This window comes from Pleurodeles waltl, chromosome 11 (genome assembly GCF_031143425.1).
Source record: "Pleurodeles waltl isolate 20211129_DDA chromosome 11, aPleWal1.hap1.20221129, whole genome shotgun sequence".
Taxonomy (NCBI): Eukaryota; Metazoa; Chordata; class Amphibia; order Caudata; family Salamandridae; genus Pleurodeles; species Pleurodeles waltl.
The window spans coordinates 127,757,825-127,771,886 of record NC_090450.1 but is presented as its reverse complement, the minus strand read 5'-3'; the positions used below and the strand labels follow the sequence as shown (position 1 = coordinate 127,771,886).

The 14,062-nt window shown below is 47.5% G+C and overlaps 1 protein-coding gene across 3 annotated transcripts in view; it reads right to left on the bottom strand.

Moving 5' to 3' along the window:
• Positions 1-269: 269 nt before the first annotated feature.
• IFT80 (intraflagellar transport 80) overlaps positions 270-14,062 on the bottom strand; it is a 543,739-nt gene continuing 529,946 nt past the window's right edge. For all 3 annotated transcript variants that reach the window (XM_069213254.1, XM_069213255.1, XM_069213256.1), the window contains exon 20: positions 270-946. In XM_069213254.1, coding sequence (XP_069069355.1) covers positions 827-946 — 120 coding nt within the window. In that variant the 3' untranslated portion in view covers positions 270-826. The remainder of the gene's footprint in view (positions 947-14,062) is intronic.

The window sequence follows — 14,062 nt, the reverse complement described above, 5'->3', positions numbered from 1 at the left end:
GTGCGCGTGCATGTTTGAGTGTTATGAGTGTTGTTAATGGATGTGTGTGTGTGTGTGTGTGAAAGAATGAATGTGTGTGATCTTGTAAAATTAATGTTTGGTGCGTGTGTGCATGTTTGAATGGAATGAGTGTTGTTAATGGATGAGCGTGCGTGCGTGTCTGAAAGTGTGTGTGTGTGTTTGTGTGTGTGTGCCCCGCCCACCCCCTCCCAAAGATGCCGGCCGGCCGCCACTGGTGTGTGTGTGTATGTATGTGTGTATACTGTATATATATATATATATATATATATATATATATATATATATATATATATATATATATGTATATATTTATCTTGCAAGGAGTTGCTCGATTACCAGGACCGCCAGGGGGAGGAGCGCTAAAGGCAGGAGGAGCAAACCAGCCAAATCTCAACCCACAACCCGAATTGTAGCGCGCAATCAAGGAGGTGCATGTAAGCGCATCATTTATTAAACATGACGCGTTTCGGACCTTGGGCTGAAATGTGTCACTGTTGTTTTGTGAACAAACAATGGGATTACATGCACCCTCCTGACTGAGTGCATCAATTCGGTCGGTGGACTGATATGCACACTCACACAGATACATACATAAACACGCACACCACTGCCGATTTTAGTTTTAGAAAACAAAATGCTGATTGTACAACTATTGGCAATGTAAGAGTAGTCACTTTACAGCGTATTTACTAATACATATAATCATAAAGCAAAGGTATAAAAATTAAGTTCTGAACAGAAACAACAACATATAAATATATGTATTTACATATGCATACAAACATACAAAATCTCAATGATAGCTTTAGCGGACTGAAGAAATGCTACTTCTGACTGAAGGCGCTGCAGATCCTGAAATGTGGTCCCTCTCTTTAGCAAGTTCCATTTCAATTTTGGCCTTGATTTTGTCCCATTCAACGACGACCTGCAGGTTCAAACAATGCGTGTTAGTGCATACCAACTACAACAAAATGTTGATTGTATGGAGAAAACAGACACATTTCAAAATCTAGTTACAAGCAAAAGTGCTAGCAGTGCACAGATTCAGTGGATCCTTAGGGCAGATGAAAAAAAAATCCCCATCAGAAGCCAACCTCTTTTTATTAGACACATTCAAATGAATCAGTTATCCATGATTGGTATCTTTCATAGATTCACATGCAAGAATCTTTCCCGTCATGAGGCCAGGAACCCCCAGGCATCATAAAACAGAAATAAATAGTGTTAAAATGGCCCATACAACAGTGTTTGTTTAGCAGCAAATTAACCTCATGTGAAATGACTCGAACTTTGACTAATGAGATTAATGTGCTGAACACTACTTACCCTAAAGGCTATCTTAGCTCACGGAAGGTCCTCCTCACAACACCGCAGCGCCCGCTTCCGCTTGATTGAATTTTACATTGTCCATAGGGCCTACCTCACTCATGCCAATATAAACAGATATTTTCACCGCACTGATGCGGCCTGACCCGCTGCGGACAGGTAAATGGTGATACTAAACATATGCTTTGGAAATGTTCCCATTTACAGAATTACTGGTTTGGAGTACTGAGCCGGTTGACACATTGTATGGGATTCCACAGTAGAAGTAAAAAGCACAAGGCTACGTCCAAATGTATTGATAGTCTTGGAATTACTATTAGCTAGAGGCTAATCACAGGCAGGTGGACATCGACTGAGGCACCACACGCCAAGTCTTTGATGAAATTGTTCACTAACTGCGCACAGGCACAAAGCGTGGCTCCACACAGGGAAGATACATTAGGACTCTGTAAAAACCCAATTGCCAGCAAGTGGGATGCGATTACGGTTGACCTACACACTGCTGTGCCTGGTTCTTCCCACACACCAAACAATGGTGAAATGGGCGACATACTGCATGTAACACAGCTCTCGGATATACCTCCTCAGACAGTGCGCACAGCAGATCTGTACACTCCCAATTCAACTGTGACTTAAGCACCATGGGGCAGCTTTGATGAGGATAGTCTTGTGCAAACCCCTGAACAACCAAGTGCTCAACGCTGATTGTGGCGGGAGGAGTGATAATATTGGGCCTAGTGGACTAGTTAATGTCACTGTTATTCTCTGTTTACCTTTCTAGTTGCTTCATAAGTGGTCCATTTAAAAGTTGATATCTGTAATTGCGCAATATTGTCTAAAATACTAAACGTGCACTCACTTCACCTACATTTTTATTCACGACAGCCTGGAAATCTATTGTTTAGCTCTTCTAACTGAATTCACTATTGATATGTATTAAGCTCAAATAACCTGCACTCTCAACAATACAGTTCACGGGTTATGTACAAGACATGTATGTTATCTGCTAGTCATATTGCACACAATGTTGTTGCTATGCCTGTAATTGGTAATTCGAGGTGTAGAAAACAGCAATAAGCAGATTTAACTAAAAAAAGCCTACCATAGCTCACAATTCTAGCACACTTCGTCTGCAGGAAGTCGCAGTACAGGACTCTCGCCTACCTTGACAGATTAGCTGCATCTGCTGCCAGATTTAAAACTTTCATAACAGCATTTGTAACATATACTGTGCGAAATTGACTTTTTTTTTCCAAACTCAACCAAGGGCTTTATTACAAGTTGCCTAATATTTGGTGACGGGAATACCAGGGGGTAGGAATCTCTAATTATTGCCGGTATATTCTCACTGAATATGCGGCATTACAAGTATTCACACCCTGAATGGAGAATAACATTTGGATCTGGAAATACCAGGTCCTTTTCTGCTTGAAATCAGTCCCTTTAGAGCTAAAAGACGGATCCTCCTTTGCTGTAATTTACCACCTGCTCTGAGGCGTTAGTAAATGGCAGCAAGGCGGGGTTGTGTGAGCTGGGGGAGCAGGGCAGGGAGGCCTTCTGTAGTATACAGTTTTGTGACCTGCCTCAATTGGACATTTTCTTTCACCACCTTGTGGAGCTGGGGTGGTGCAGGTCCTGGTGAGGTTCTGGAAAGGGTTGTGCTCCTTCCTGCAGTCTCTACACTGATTAGCTGCAGTTTTATCAGGAGCAGATCCACAACAGGTAAAACCTGGTCTTGCGCTGCCAGACCTGCTATTTTTGGGTCTGGAAACATTGGACAACTCGTAGTTGCTCAGAGCAGTAGCCAGCACCCCCAGGGAACATGCGCCAGGAAACTTGTAATGAGCGCTCAAATGGGGATTTTAATAACATCCATAATCTGTGATTTTTATTTGTCCAATTTCTAAAAGTAGGCACAACATAAAAATCATTCATTTTATCAAGAAATGTCAACAAATTGTTAGGGAAAGTTTTCATTTTTGAAAATGTCAAGAACCAATGGCTTGTATTTATAAAAATTGTCATCTTCAAAGACGTCCCAACAGGATGAGTTGAGAACATGTTTTGAACTTCAGTACCTATAAATTACCTCAGACATAGGCTGGTACTCCAGAAACCTGTTACATAGTACCATGGCTTCAGAGGGTGCCACTTATGTCAAAGGGTGCCACACTCACACAGCATGACAATTAGATGTGATGTCAACTCAGTACATACGGTTGTCACCCTGCTTGACCCTTTCAATTGCCAATAAGGTCCTAGACCTGCAGGCATAAGAAGATCAGAGCACTGTGATGCAACGTGGGTGGCTGATCGAACATCTCCAGACACAGCTCGTTAGACATAACAAGCAATGTCAAGAATGGTATTCAGCTTTTTCCAACACAGGTTACGAATACCTCAGCAGATTCTTTACCTTTGAAACATTCTGCAGCAAATGTAACAATTTCGACAGAGTGACCTTTGATCACCAAAAAGAGAAACTTCTCAAAACATGCGCACACCAGCTCTTTGAACCAAATTTTGTCTTTAGCATTTGGGTCCAAGAAAGCGTGTTAAGTTAAGACAGAGTGGTTACATGCAATTTGCTCCAGAAATGCCCTTGTAAGAATGAAGCAACGGTCTCCAGCTCTTGTGGCAAATGCCATTATTCCACCACAAGTCATTTTGACTGCCTCCTAGCACTCTCAAATGCATGATAATAGCTACTTTGAGACTGTTTTGAGAGCCACAGATTTGGAAGCACTTGAGAATGACATGTTTATCCAGTATTTCTCAGGTATGGAAATATCACTGAAACTCCTCTTTGGATCTTGTCTATTCAGACTTCTCTCCACCCTGGGAGATAAAAGGCAAGTGTATAGATTGTTTAAGGTGAAATTCTGTTACCACATTAGAAATAAAAGATGGATTTAATCTTAAAGACACTTTACCTTTTGACATCACAATGTACAGCAAACTCACTGCAATGCCTACACCCAACCACTATAACACAGTGTGGGATTGCGCTCTAATAGGATTGTACTGAGCAGAGATATCACATAGATCAAACCAGCTGTAGAGGCAATAGTGACTATCACCTGAAGGGTGCCTGTTAAGGGGTTTTCCACACGGGGAAAAGGGAGAAATGAAAGTGGAATTACAGCTTTAGCATTAGTGCTACTCAAAGGCAGGAAAGAGAAGAGCTGGAAAGCACCTAGAGCCCCCTTAAATACAGCATGGAACTCAGACTTTATTTGCTGGGAAGCAGTAGAGATAGAAATCCAACAAATTTGAGCCACGAGAACTGCTAAACGAGCTAGATTAAAAACAAGGGAAGATGCCCTAGAAGAATTTATCAAGAAATATGAGAAATGACCCACCTATGAGGTCCTCAGAGCTGCAGGGGGTCTATGTGTCCCCCCCTTAATTATGGTTAAATCTCCAGGGAGGTGGCGGTCCCCGGGGCTCCGTGGGGGCCACTCGGCCCCTCCTGCATTAATTTTCCTTTAAAGGCCCGGGGAGGTGGCAGTCTCTGGGCCTGCGGGGAGGCCATATGGCCTCCCCCATATGAAAGCATTCTTTTGCCCTGGGGAGGTGGCGGTCGCCAGGGGCATGGGGGTGCATTTTTCATTCTGAATGTCCGGGGGAGGTGCCAGTCCCCGGGGCTAATAGAAGCCCTCCTAGGAGGGTGCCCCGTGCACACCCCTCCCTTATTAATGCCCTGAAACCTGTCCCACCTAGGGGCTAATTAAAAGAAAAGAGTGGGGAACCACCATTTTGTTTTTTGAAAACATTGGAAAAATCCACAGATTCTGACTTTTTTTTATTTTTTTTAATTGCTTTGTTTAACTTGGCGGGTCCCTTTCGGACCCTAGCACCAGAGCTAAGGGGTCAGGGTGTCCCAACCCTGGCCCCTTTTCTTTTTTTGAAACTTTGGTTTTCCTTGAACTCAGGTGAAGCAGAGTTCCAAGATGGTTGCCAACACTTCCTGTTGAAGTGTTGGCAGCCAATCAGATATCAGCAAAGGAACAGTTGGATTCGTAGAGGATCTGCATTCCTATATATCTATATTATTTCAACTCTGTCTCCAAAACTACTGGAGGGATTTACACCAAATCACAAAAAGCGTGCTTTCTGGACCAGCAACTAGCTTTCTGCCAAATTTGGTGTAATTTTGTTCAACAGTTTGGGCTATAGTCATGTTCAAAAATCCCACTGACGTAAAATGGGGGAAAGTGTGTTGGGACCTCCCATTTTCTCAGCCCCGACTTTATGGATCACCCAAAACTCTCAACACAGCAGCTGAACCAACCAAAGAATAAGGTCTGAAGATTTTGTAAAGATTTGTCAAACGGCAAGTTATTGGCAACAAAAAAAGCTCTGCCTATAGAAAAAAATGGAAGATTTGGAAGGTGTGATATTTGAATGTCAACATGCTTAACGTCATCTGGTCCCGTGGGGAAGTCAGAATTCAAGCTGTTGGGTGCAGGGTGAGGTGGGATCAAACTTGTTGCTGAATCTATATCTTCTGTATACTTATTGTCACCATGGTGATTTGCATTATCATGTTGCCTTGATGTATAAATGCCAGTAAAAACCTATACTAAAAAAAGAAAGAAAGTAAATTGCCTCCAAGGGGATCATTTACAAAAACAAAAATACTGTAAATAAATATATAGTTAGAAACCTATAACTCACTAAATGAAATTCACAAAAAATAACTAGATATCTGATATTAGAGATTTATGCAAAAAAAAAAAACACTAAATGGAGAAGCATGGGCGCCAGTAACATAATGAGAATGAATCTGTCATATCAGACATCTGATGAGTTTGTGTAAATTTTATTCAGTTGGTTGTTTTCTAAACGCATAATTATTTATTTACAGTATTTCTTTGTTTAGGTAAATGATCCCCTTGTTGGCCACTGTAAGGAAACACACTTTATTTGCAGGTTTCCACCCACCTTTTGCCCTCATTTGGACTTTTAGCTGCTGGTTTTCAACTCTGAGAGTGCACAAAGGCCTGCCAACCAGACCTCAGTGCCAGTGTTTTAACCCTATACAAATTGCATGTAGAACTTGATACACCCAATTGGCAAGGCCTTTTTTCCTTACAAGTCCCCAGAATATGGTACCCAAGGCATATAACACAGGGTGCCCACTCAGGGATGCACTGTTTGTGCCACCTTTTGTGTGACAAGATACTGTCAGTTCAACTTTGTAATTTAAACCTATGGCAAGCCACCCTATCCCTTAAGATTCTATATAAGTCTCCCCTAAGGAAGGCTTTTGGAGCCATATGGCAAGGAGGTGTATTTTGTTAAGCAACAAGTGTGTTTTACAATATGTCTTAGCAGCAACACTTCCAAATTGTCGTTTTGCTGTGGTCAAAGTTGGAAGCCCCATTGGCTAATACAGAGTTAGTGGGTGGCATCCCAACCCGGAAAACGTTTGACTTGGACTACCAAAGTGGGTCAAATTAATCATGGCATTAAATACAACTTGATGGCCAAGTCAAAATTAATGTCACTTTTAAAGGTAAGCAACTTTTACAAAGTTGCCACTCTGTACCCAAGCTAGTCCAGTGGCCTTACAAAGGGACTAGCACACAGACCGCAGAGTACAGCCAGGGACAGAGAAGGAAAAACCAGTTCACAAACCAGTTTTCAAGTGGCGTGTAGCCCCATGGTACACGCACGTCTGGGGGGCAACTACCAAGGGAAAGTCAAGGAAAGATTCTGCCATGTTGGTTGTGGTAAGAATGTTGCACCCTGGGATAGCCTGATGCCACACATGACCAAGGAGAGAGAAGAGGAGGGACACAATTAGCCCATTGGCTAGTGATCGCGTTGTCCCCTCAGGGCACTTTACTGGGATCTAATGAGCACCCCAACACTAGAAACTTCCGTACTCACTGGACCTGGAAAGAGGATGAGAAGAAAACCACTCTGAGACCGTTGGAAGAGCACAAAGAAAGGCAGTGATGTCGGAGTGACCACACTATTTGGGTTAGTGTTGCTTGGACCCTGTTCCGTGTGCCTAGCTCAGGGAAAAGCCGATCCCCAGCCCGTACTAAGGAACAAGTTCTAGACCATTCACCATCCATAAGCAGACCATCCAGATCAGCACCCCAACTATCTCTAGCCCAGTTAGGCTTATCTGTCTGTCTTGTTTTAGAGCCCTGTAGAGCCAGGAAATGTGACCGCGGACACAACCAGGGTCAACGAGGGTTGCTGCAAGGCAGGATTCAATCGGTTCAGTAGGACAAGAGGTCCAAACCTCACGTGCCATCTGCGAGTGGCTTGCCTATTGCAGAAACTGACCCTGGTCAATTCCAAAAAGGTACTTCGCTTCTTGCCTTGTAATAAACACATTATTTTGGTAGAGATCACCAGCAGTATCACAACCGCCGTCTTGCCACTTCCCGACGTCTAGTGCTGCTGCAGCACTGGGGAAGGGGTGCAGCCACCACAGCTGAAGCAAGCGCGCATATGGCGCTTTACGCAACACCTTCACAGGGTGTCAAACGCCTTTTCTATGTCCAAGGGAGTCCATGTGTCTCGTGCATAACATGTGATAGTCTCCACAGGTGTATGTGGGTCCCTCTTCCAGGGGTGAACCCACACTGATCCATCCCCACGAGGTCACCACCCTGCCTAATCGCAATGCGAGGACCTTAGCAAGGAGTTTCACATTTAACATGGAAAGCGGTCTATAGGAGCTGGGGTCACCGGGATCCCTCCCGGCCTTAGGTAGCATAACGATCAATGCCTCTCTCATCTGCTGCGGCAACAGGCCCCTCCTCGCGTGCCTCTTGGAGCATTTCCAGTAGTTTAGGAAGCAGAGTTCCGGAGTATGTGCGGTAAAACTCAACTGGGAGGCCGTCGGGCCCCGGCGCCCTCCCAGAGGCCATGTCACACAAGGCCCTCTGAAGGTCCTCCAGGGACAGCTCAGCCTCCAATTCCGTCGTCTGAGCGTCTGTGAGCCTGGGAATCCGGAGGCCATCTAGGTATTCTTGTATATGGGAGCTCACGTCACACCGCGGAGAAGAATATATGGCCTCAAGGTGCTCCAGTAAATGGGCATTCATGCATGTTTGACCTAAAATCCTACCACCGGGGGGACCCCGAAGAGATAGGATCATGGGAGTGGGGCGTTTACGTCGGAGCAACCAGGCGAGCAAACGCCCAGACCAATCCCCCTCACGGTGCAATTGCTGTCTAAAATCTTTACGGACATACCTATCTAGTCTACTCTACAGGGCACCTATGCGACCACGCACCACTCGACTCTCGGCGTCAAGGGCGTCACCATTGTCAATTTGGCACTGCAGAACACTCAAGGCGTCTTCCTGCTGAGCTAATTCCTGATCTAGTTTCCTCCGAATGCCGTATGTCTTAGTGAGACTTTCACCCCGTATAACGACCTTAAGGCCTCCCATTCTATGCCGTGACTCTGGGCTGTGGTCCAGTTTCCGCCAAAATAGCCAGTCAATGCCTCCTGAATGGCACGCCTATACTCAAGATCACGCAGTAATTCCGGCCTCATGCGCCAGAGGGGGATCGCCGTCTATGCGGGTTGGTACCGCAGTCTAACAGAAGAGGGGCATGATCCGACAGAAATCTGACCTAATAATCAGCCCGACGAACATCCAGGGTTCTGTTGTTCGCAAGTAGAAATCTGTCTAAGCGGCTATATGCTCCATGTGTGGGAGTGTAACAGGAAAAAGTTGTGGAAGTGGGATGCATCTTCCTCCATATATCCACCAAGTGTAGATTATCCATTACACTGCGGAGCATGGTGGTCATATGAGGCTTAGTGCCCATCTAGGGGGCACTTCTATCCAAGGCCCCATCCAAAACACAATTAAAATCGCCCGCCCAAATAATGGACATCCCCGCATAGGGTACTAATTCACACTGGAGCTGGTGGGAGAACTCCGAATAGTCGGTGGTGGGGGCATATATATTTAGGATGCAGAGCTCAGGGCCATCCAACTCCCCATGCAGAAAGACATAGCGGTATGGTATATCTGCAGTACAGCTCCTTAAGTGAAAAGGTGTTCCGGGGCCCACCCAAACTGACACACCCCTGGCATAAGATGAGTATGTTGCTGAGTGTAGCTGGCCCGCCACTTCCTCTGTAATTTTTGCACTTCATTATCTAACAGGTGTGTCTCCTGCAAGACAGCAACATGAACCCCCAATCTCCTAAGATACGTATGCACCCTATAACGTTTTACAAAGGAATTCAGTCCCCTCACATTCCATGTGACCATTCTAATCAATGTACCTGCCAGGCCCTAGGCTAAGCTGCAATCACCACCCACAACCCCGCCCCCCCCAGGCCCTCCCCACACGACCTGCCATCCCACTGGTCCGGCTCCACAATCAGTCACATTTTCAACAAGAGAGACGCGAATCGCCCTTCCATCACAGGAAATACAGTGCAATCAGTGCATGATACAAAACTCCAATAACAACTAGAATTAAAATCCATAACCAACAAGCCCATCCCACCCTGGGTAAACACCAACCACAACTAGTGTCTGCCCACTCTGTGCGTGCACCAATATGTACTACTGCTGGGAACTGGCCTGGACAGAGTTCTGTTATATTCTCACTCCTCTCACCTGACTACCCAGACCACGCACACACTGCACCCAAAAACCAACGGTACTCCATGCAAGTAATTAGTATAATCCACAACAGGTGACTTTCCCCGCTGCAAAGGGTGGGGAGGGATTGAAACAATATTAGCCTTGGTCAAGCTAAAATGGGGGGGGGGGAGAGACGGGGGGGGGGGGGGAGAGGTAGCACACAAACACCCCATTAGCTCCTCCCGTGTCTTGTACTCCCAGGTCTCTGTCACCCTGGAATAGAAGGAGCCTAAAAGAAAGGAGGAGGAAAGGGGGAGGGGAGAAAAGACAGGGGCAGCAGGAAAAAAGGAGGCAGGGGTAGGGGAGCAGAAGGCGGGGGCAGAGCCTCCAGTCCGGCACTAGCCACCGTGTCTCACATCCAGTTCAGGCATACATTCTAACAGCTCTTCAGGAGTTGGTGCTGTCTGAGTCCTGTGTTAATCCACCATCCCAGCGGGGGAACCGGACCGAAAGGATACTTCTGCAGTGATGGATTGCACCAACAGTCTCGCCTCCTCCCGCTCCCGACACGTCCTGTCCATACTAAAGGTGCCATCTGAGCGCACCTTCACCCTGGCTCTGCAGGTAACCCGGCGTCGCCTACTGGTCCGGCGCCAGGCGGACTGCGCGCCACCAATTTTGGTAGACCTCTCACGAGCTCCTCCGCTCTGGGACCCTGGTGCTCTGCTGCCATCACCAAGCTCCAACCAATCCCATACTGCCTCGGGTGACTGAAAAAAATGAGAGCGACCCGCATGGAGAACATTTTAGCAGGGAATAGTAACATATAGGTATACCCAAGTTCTTTCAATTTGCGTTTAACACCCATGAAAGACTGTCTTTGGAGCTGCACCTCCCGAGTGTAATCCCGAAAAAAGCAGATTATGTGATTCTCGTAGGAAGGGTCCCCATGTTTGCACACTTCCTTGAGGATTGTGTACCGGTCCCTGTAATTGAGGATCTTGGCGATGATCGCTCAAGAAGGGGCACGGCGGCGCAGGGGCCAGCACCCTGTGTGCACTTTCCACCACAAACACGGCTGACAAGAAGGCGTTAGGCAATGCTTTTTTAATCCAGTCCTCCAAGAAGGCCTCTGGGTTCGTACCTTCTGCACCTTCGGGGAAGTCCACCACACGGAGGTTGTACCTACACGCTCTTCCCTCCGCATCCTCAACTCTCAATTCCAGTCTGCGTGTTTTAACCTCCAGGGCGGCCACTGAGGTCTTTAGGGTATCAATGTCAGTCTGCATGGAGGTCCCTTGTTGTTCCGTCGCCACCGAACGTTTGGCTACCACCCTCAATTTCGCTCTCAGCAAGATCACGTCAACCGCCATGGCAGCAATTTGTGACTTTGCTGCCTATCCCGAGGCCTCAATGGCAGCCAGGATTTGCGTGCCTGTGGGTTCGCTTCCTTTGTTCAAGGGACAAGGGGGCTCTTGTGGCAGAGTCCCACCCATAGTCTGCGCTGTATATTGGTCCATCCGGGTTTGCTGCGTTAACTTTCCCGCTTTATCCTTGCCCATGGTGCAACTGCGCCCCAGAGCCGCTTCCACCACACACTTAGAGCACCGAGGGTCCCAGCGTGCAGAACAGGGCCAGCTCACAACCTCATGCTCTTACCAGCCGTAGGAGCACGCGGAGAAGGGCACAGCACCATCCAGCCGTCTCAGGCCGCCGTCTCACATAGGCCTTGGTAGCACACCACCGCCATGCGCCAAGTCCACACCAGAGACAATTGACCCGCTGCACAGGATGTCCACAATGTCCGACGTTGTATTGTTCTGGGGGGGCACCAGGTCAAACGTCCCAACATCTGCTCTGTCCGCCTCACCTGCAGAGACAAAATAGGGGGGGAATCCGTCCCACACCGGCACCGGTCTGTTGAGGCCAAGTTGTCACCCTCTGGGCGTCCCTCTCACCAAGCCCCCTGGGTGGCACCACTCGACATCTCCAGCCACGAGTTTAATGGCCGGCCGTTACGGCTGCCGCCATGTTAAGGTCAGGCAGTGACTTAGAGTCTGACCAACTGGGGGGGGTCTGCCCCTCACATAGCCCCCAGTAGCGCAACACCGCCGATCGCCTCCTCCTCCTTGTTGACGGACGATCCGCGCCATAGGGGCTCCACCACAATTGGAGCCGCACACGTTTCAGGGGAGCCACCAGTCCCAAGCCAGCCGTAGGCCCAGTCCGCTCCCCACGGAAGGGCTGGACAAAAAAGGGGGGGTCCACTCCCCGCTCAAACCGACTGCCGCAGGCTAATTTGCCAGTGCCAGGCCCCCCCCCCAATCCAAGACCGCAGGGCGGCGCTCCACAGTTCCTCCTGCACTGGCTATCGGCCGATCGAAACGGCAGCCGCCATGTTGAAGTCAGGTGATCCCAGCTGGGCCCGGCAGCACCGCCCGACTACAGCATGATCCCCACCTCTCGATCCGTACCCTCATCCACCAAATCCCCGTGGCTAGTTTGCGGGGTCTGCAGAGCCTAGGGACGGCAGGATGCTGCAGGATCTTGGACATGGGGCCGCAAGCACTCTACTAGTGCGTCCGAGCGGCCATCTTTCCGGCCCTGCCCCCAAACCAGAGGACATTAAAGCAGAAGGAAAACAAGCTGCATCTTTGGTAGCCACTGCTGAAGTCTTGCCACTACTGGACTGCAGGCACCTCCAAGGACAATTCGGAGATACTCAAAAGGTGAACCTGTGTCTGCTGAATCCATGAATGTTGGTTGTGACCGGATTAGTCACCCGAGAGGGACACCAGCCTTCACCAAAGATCTGCACTGTGGCCGCTGTTTTGCAAAAATGCCAGTCTGCACCGGCAGCCCTTGGAACCCTGCAAAGAGGACTTCATGGGAATCCAGAGGCGGAGTCATCACTACTCACCTGTGGACCAAGGACTCTATCGAACTTCACCCCCCATGGTCCGCACAGCATCTGGAGCATCTATGAGCCTCTATGGCAGTCATCCTGGAAAGTTTGGATCTTGCTCTAAAAAAAGTTCTGGTGGCCAGATAACTGCCCAAAGTATCCTCTCTGGCCCCGTGGACCTCTGTCCTGGCAGACATGGTCATCCAACTTGGGCTGGAGTTGCTGAACTAACTTTTCCAAACTCTTCAAAAGTTTCTAAAGTTTTTGTTGACCAATGCTTGTTTGCGATTGATGGTAAAGTTATTTATTCTTTTAAAATACTACATCTCCAGAAACCTCTGGTGGATTTTGATGATCAAGGTCTCTAAAGATTCATAAAATTTGAATCTATTTTTCAAACCTGGTGTCTTGTTTCTTTCATATTGTGTGACTTTCCTATTCTGTCGATCAGTGCTGTTAAATGCTTTACACATTGTTCCTTTACAGCCACAGCAACCAACATTGGTGCCTAGCTGAGGGATCCAGAACATGTGTTTTACTATACTGGGCAATAAATACGTTGGTAACCACAGATAGAACATAAAGAGGAGAGACAAAGTGACGGTTTCAAAAGTTTACCGAACTTTCAGCATGCAGTAGGCACTGTTATTTCCAGCAGCCAAAAAGGTTGACAACCGGTTTTCCTAGGTGGCAAAAAGCTTTTGGAAAGGCTTAAAAGATTGGAATGTAGTAATTGACCTGGCTAACCTGCCTACACTTAAAATCAATGATTTCAGAGGGATGTGAAGGCGAAGGGTAATTAGCCTCGGCATAACTGCCAAAAAGGAGGGACTGGAAAAAACCCTCAGAAAATGGCAAGAGGTAAGGACAGCCCAGACCAAAGTGGCAGGAGAAGTCACTACTGACATTGGTGATGAGGAAATTGATGGCACAACCTCTTTGGAAATTGAGGGGGACAGCAAGTGTAGACCCCAGAGCAAGATCAAGGAGTGAAGCACTATCTGGGAGAGAAAGGTGCTTCACTTCCATAGGAAGATCAAAAGAAATGAAAGACCAGCTTGCCCTCTTTACGACTGAGGCGAGAAAGGTAGCACTCAAAGCAAGAAGACTGGCCCTGCAGGAGAGAAGGGCCCAGGTGGGGTTAACTCCCCACAAGAATGGTGGCAGAGGTGCATACAGGGGGTGCTTATGATCCCAGGTTGCCCAAGGGATAGTTCCAAAGTATGTA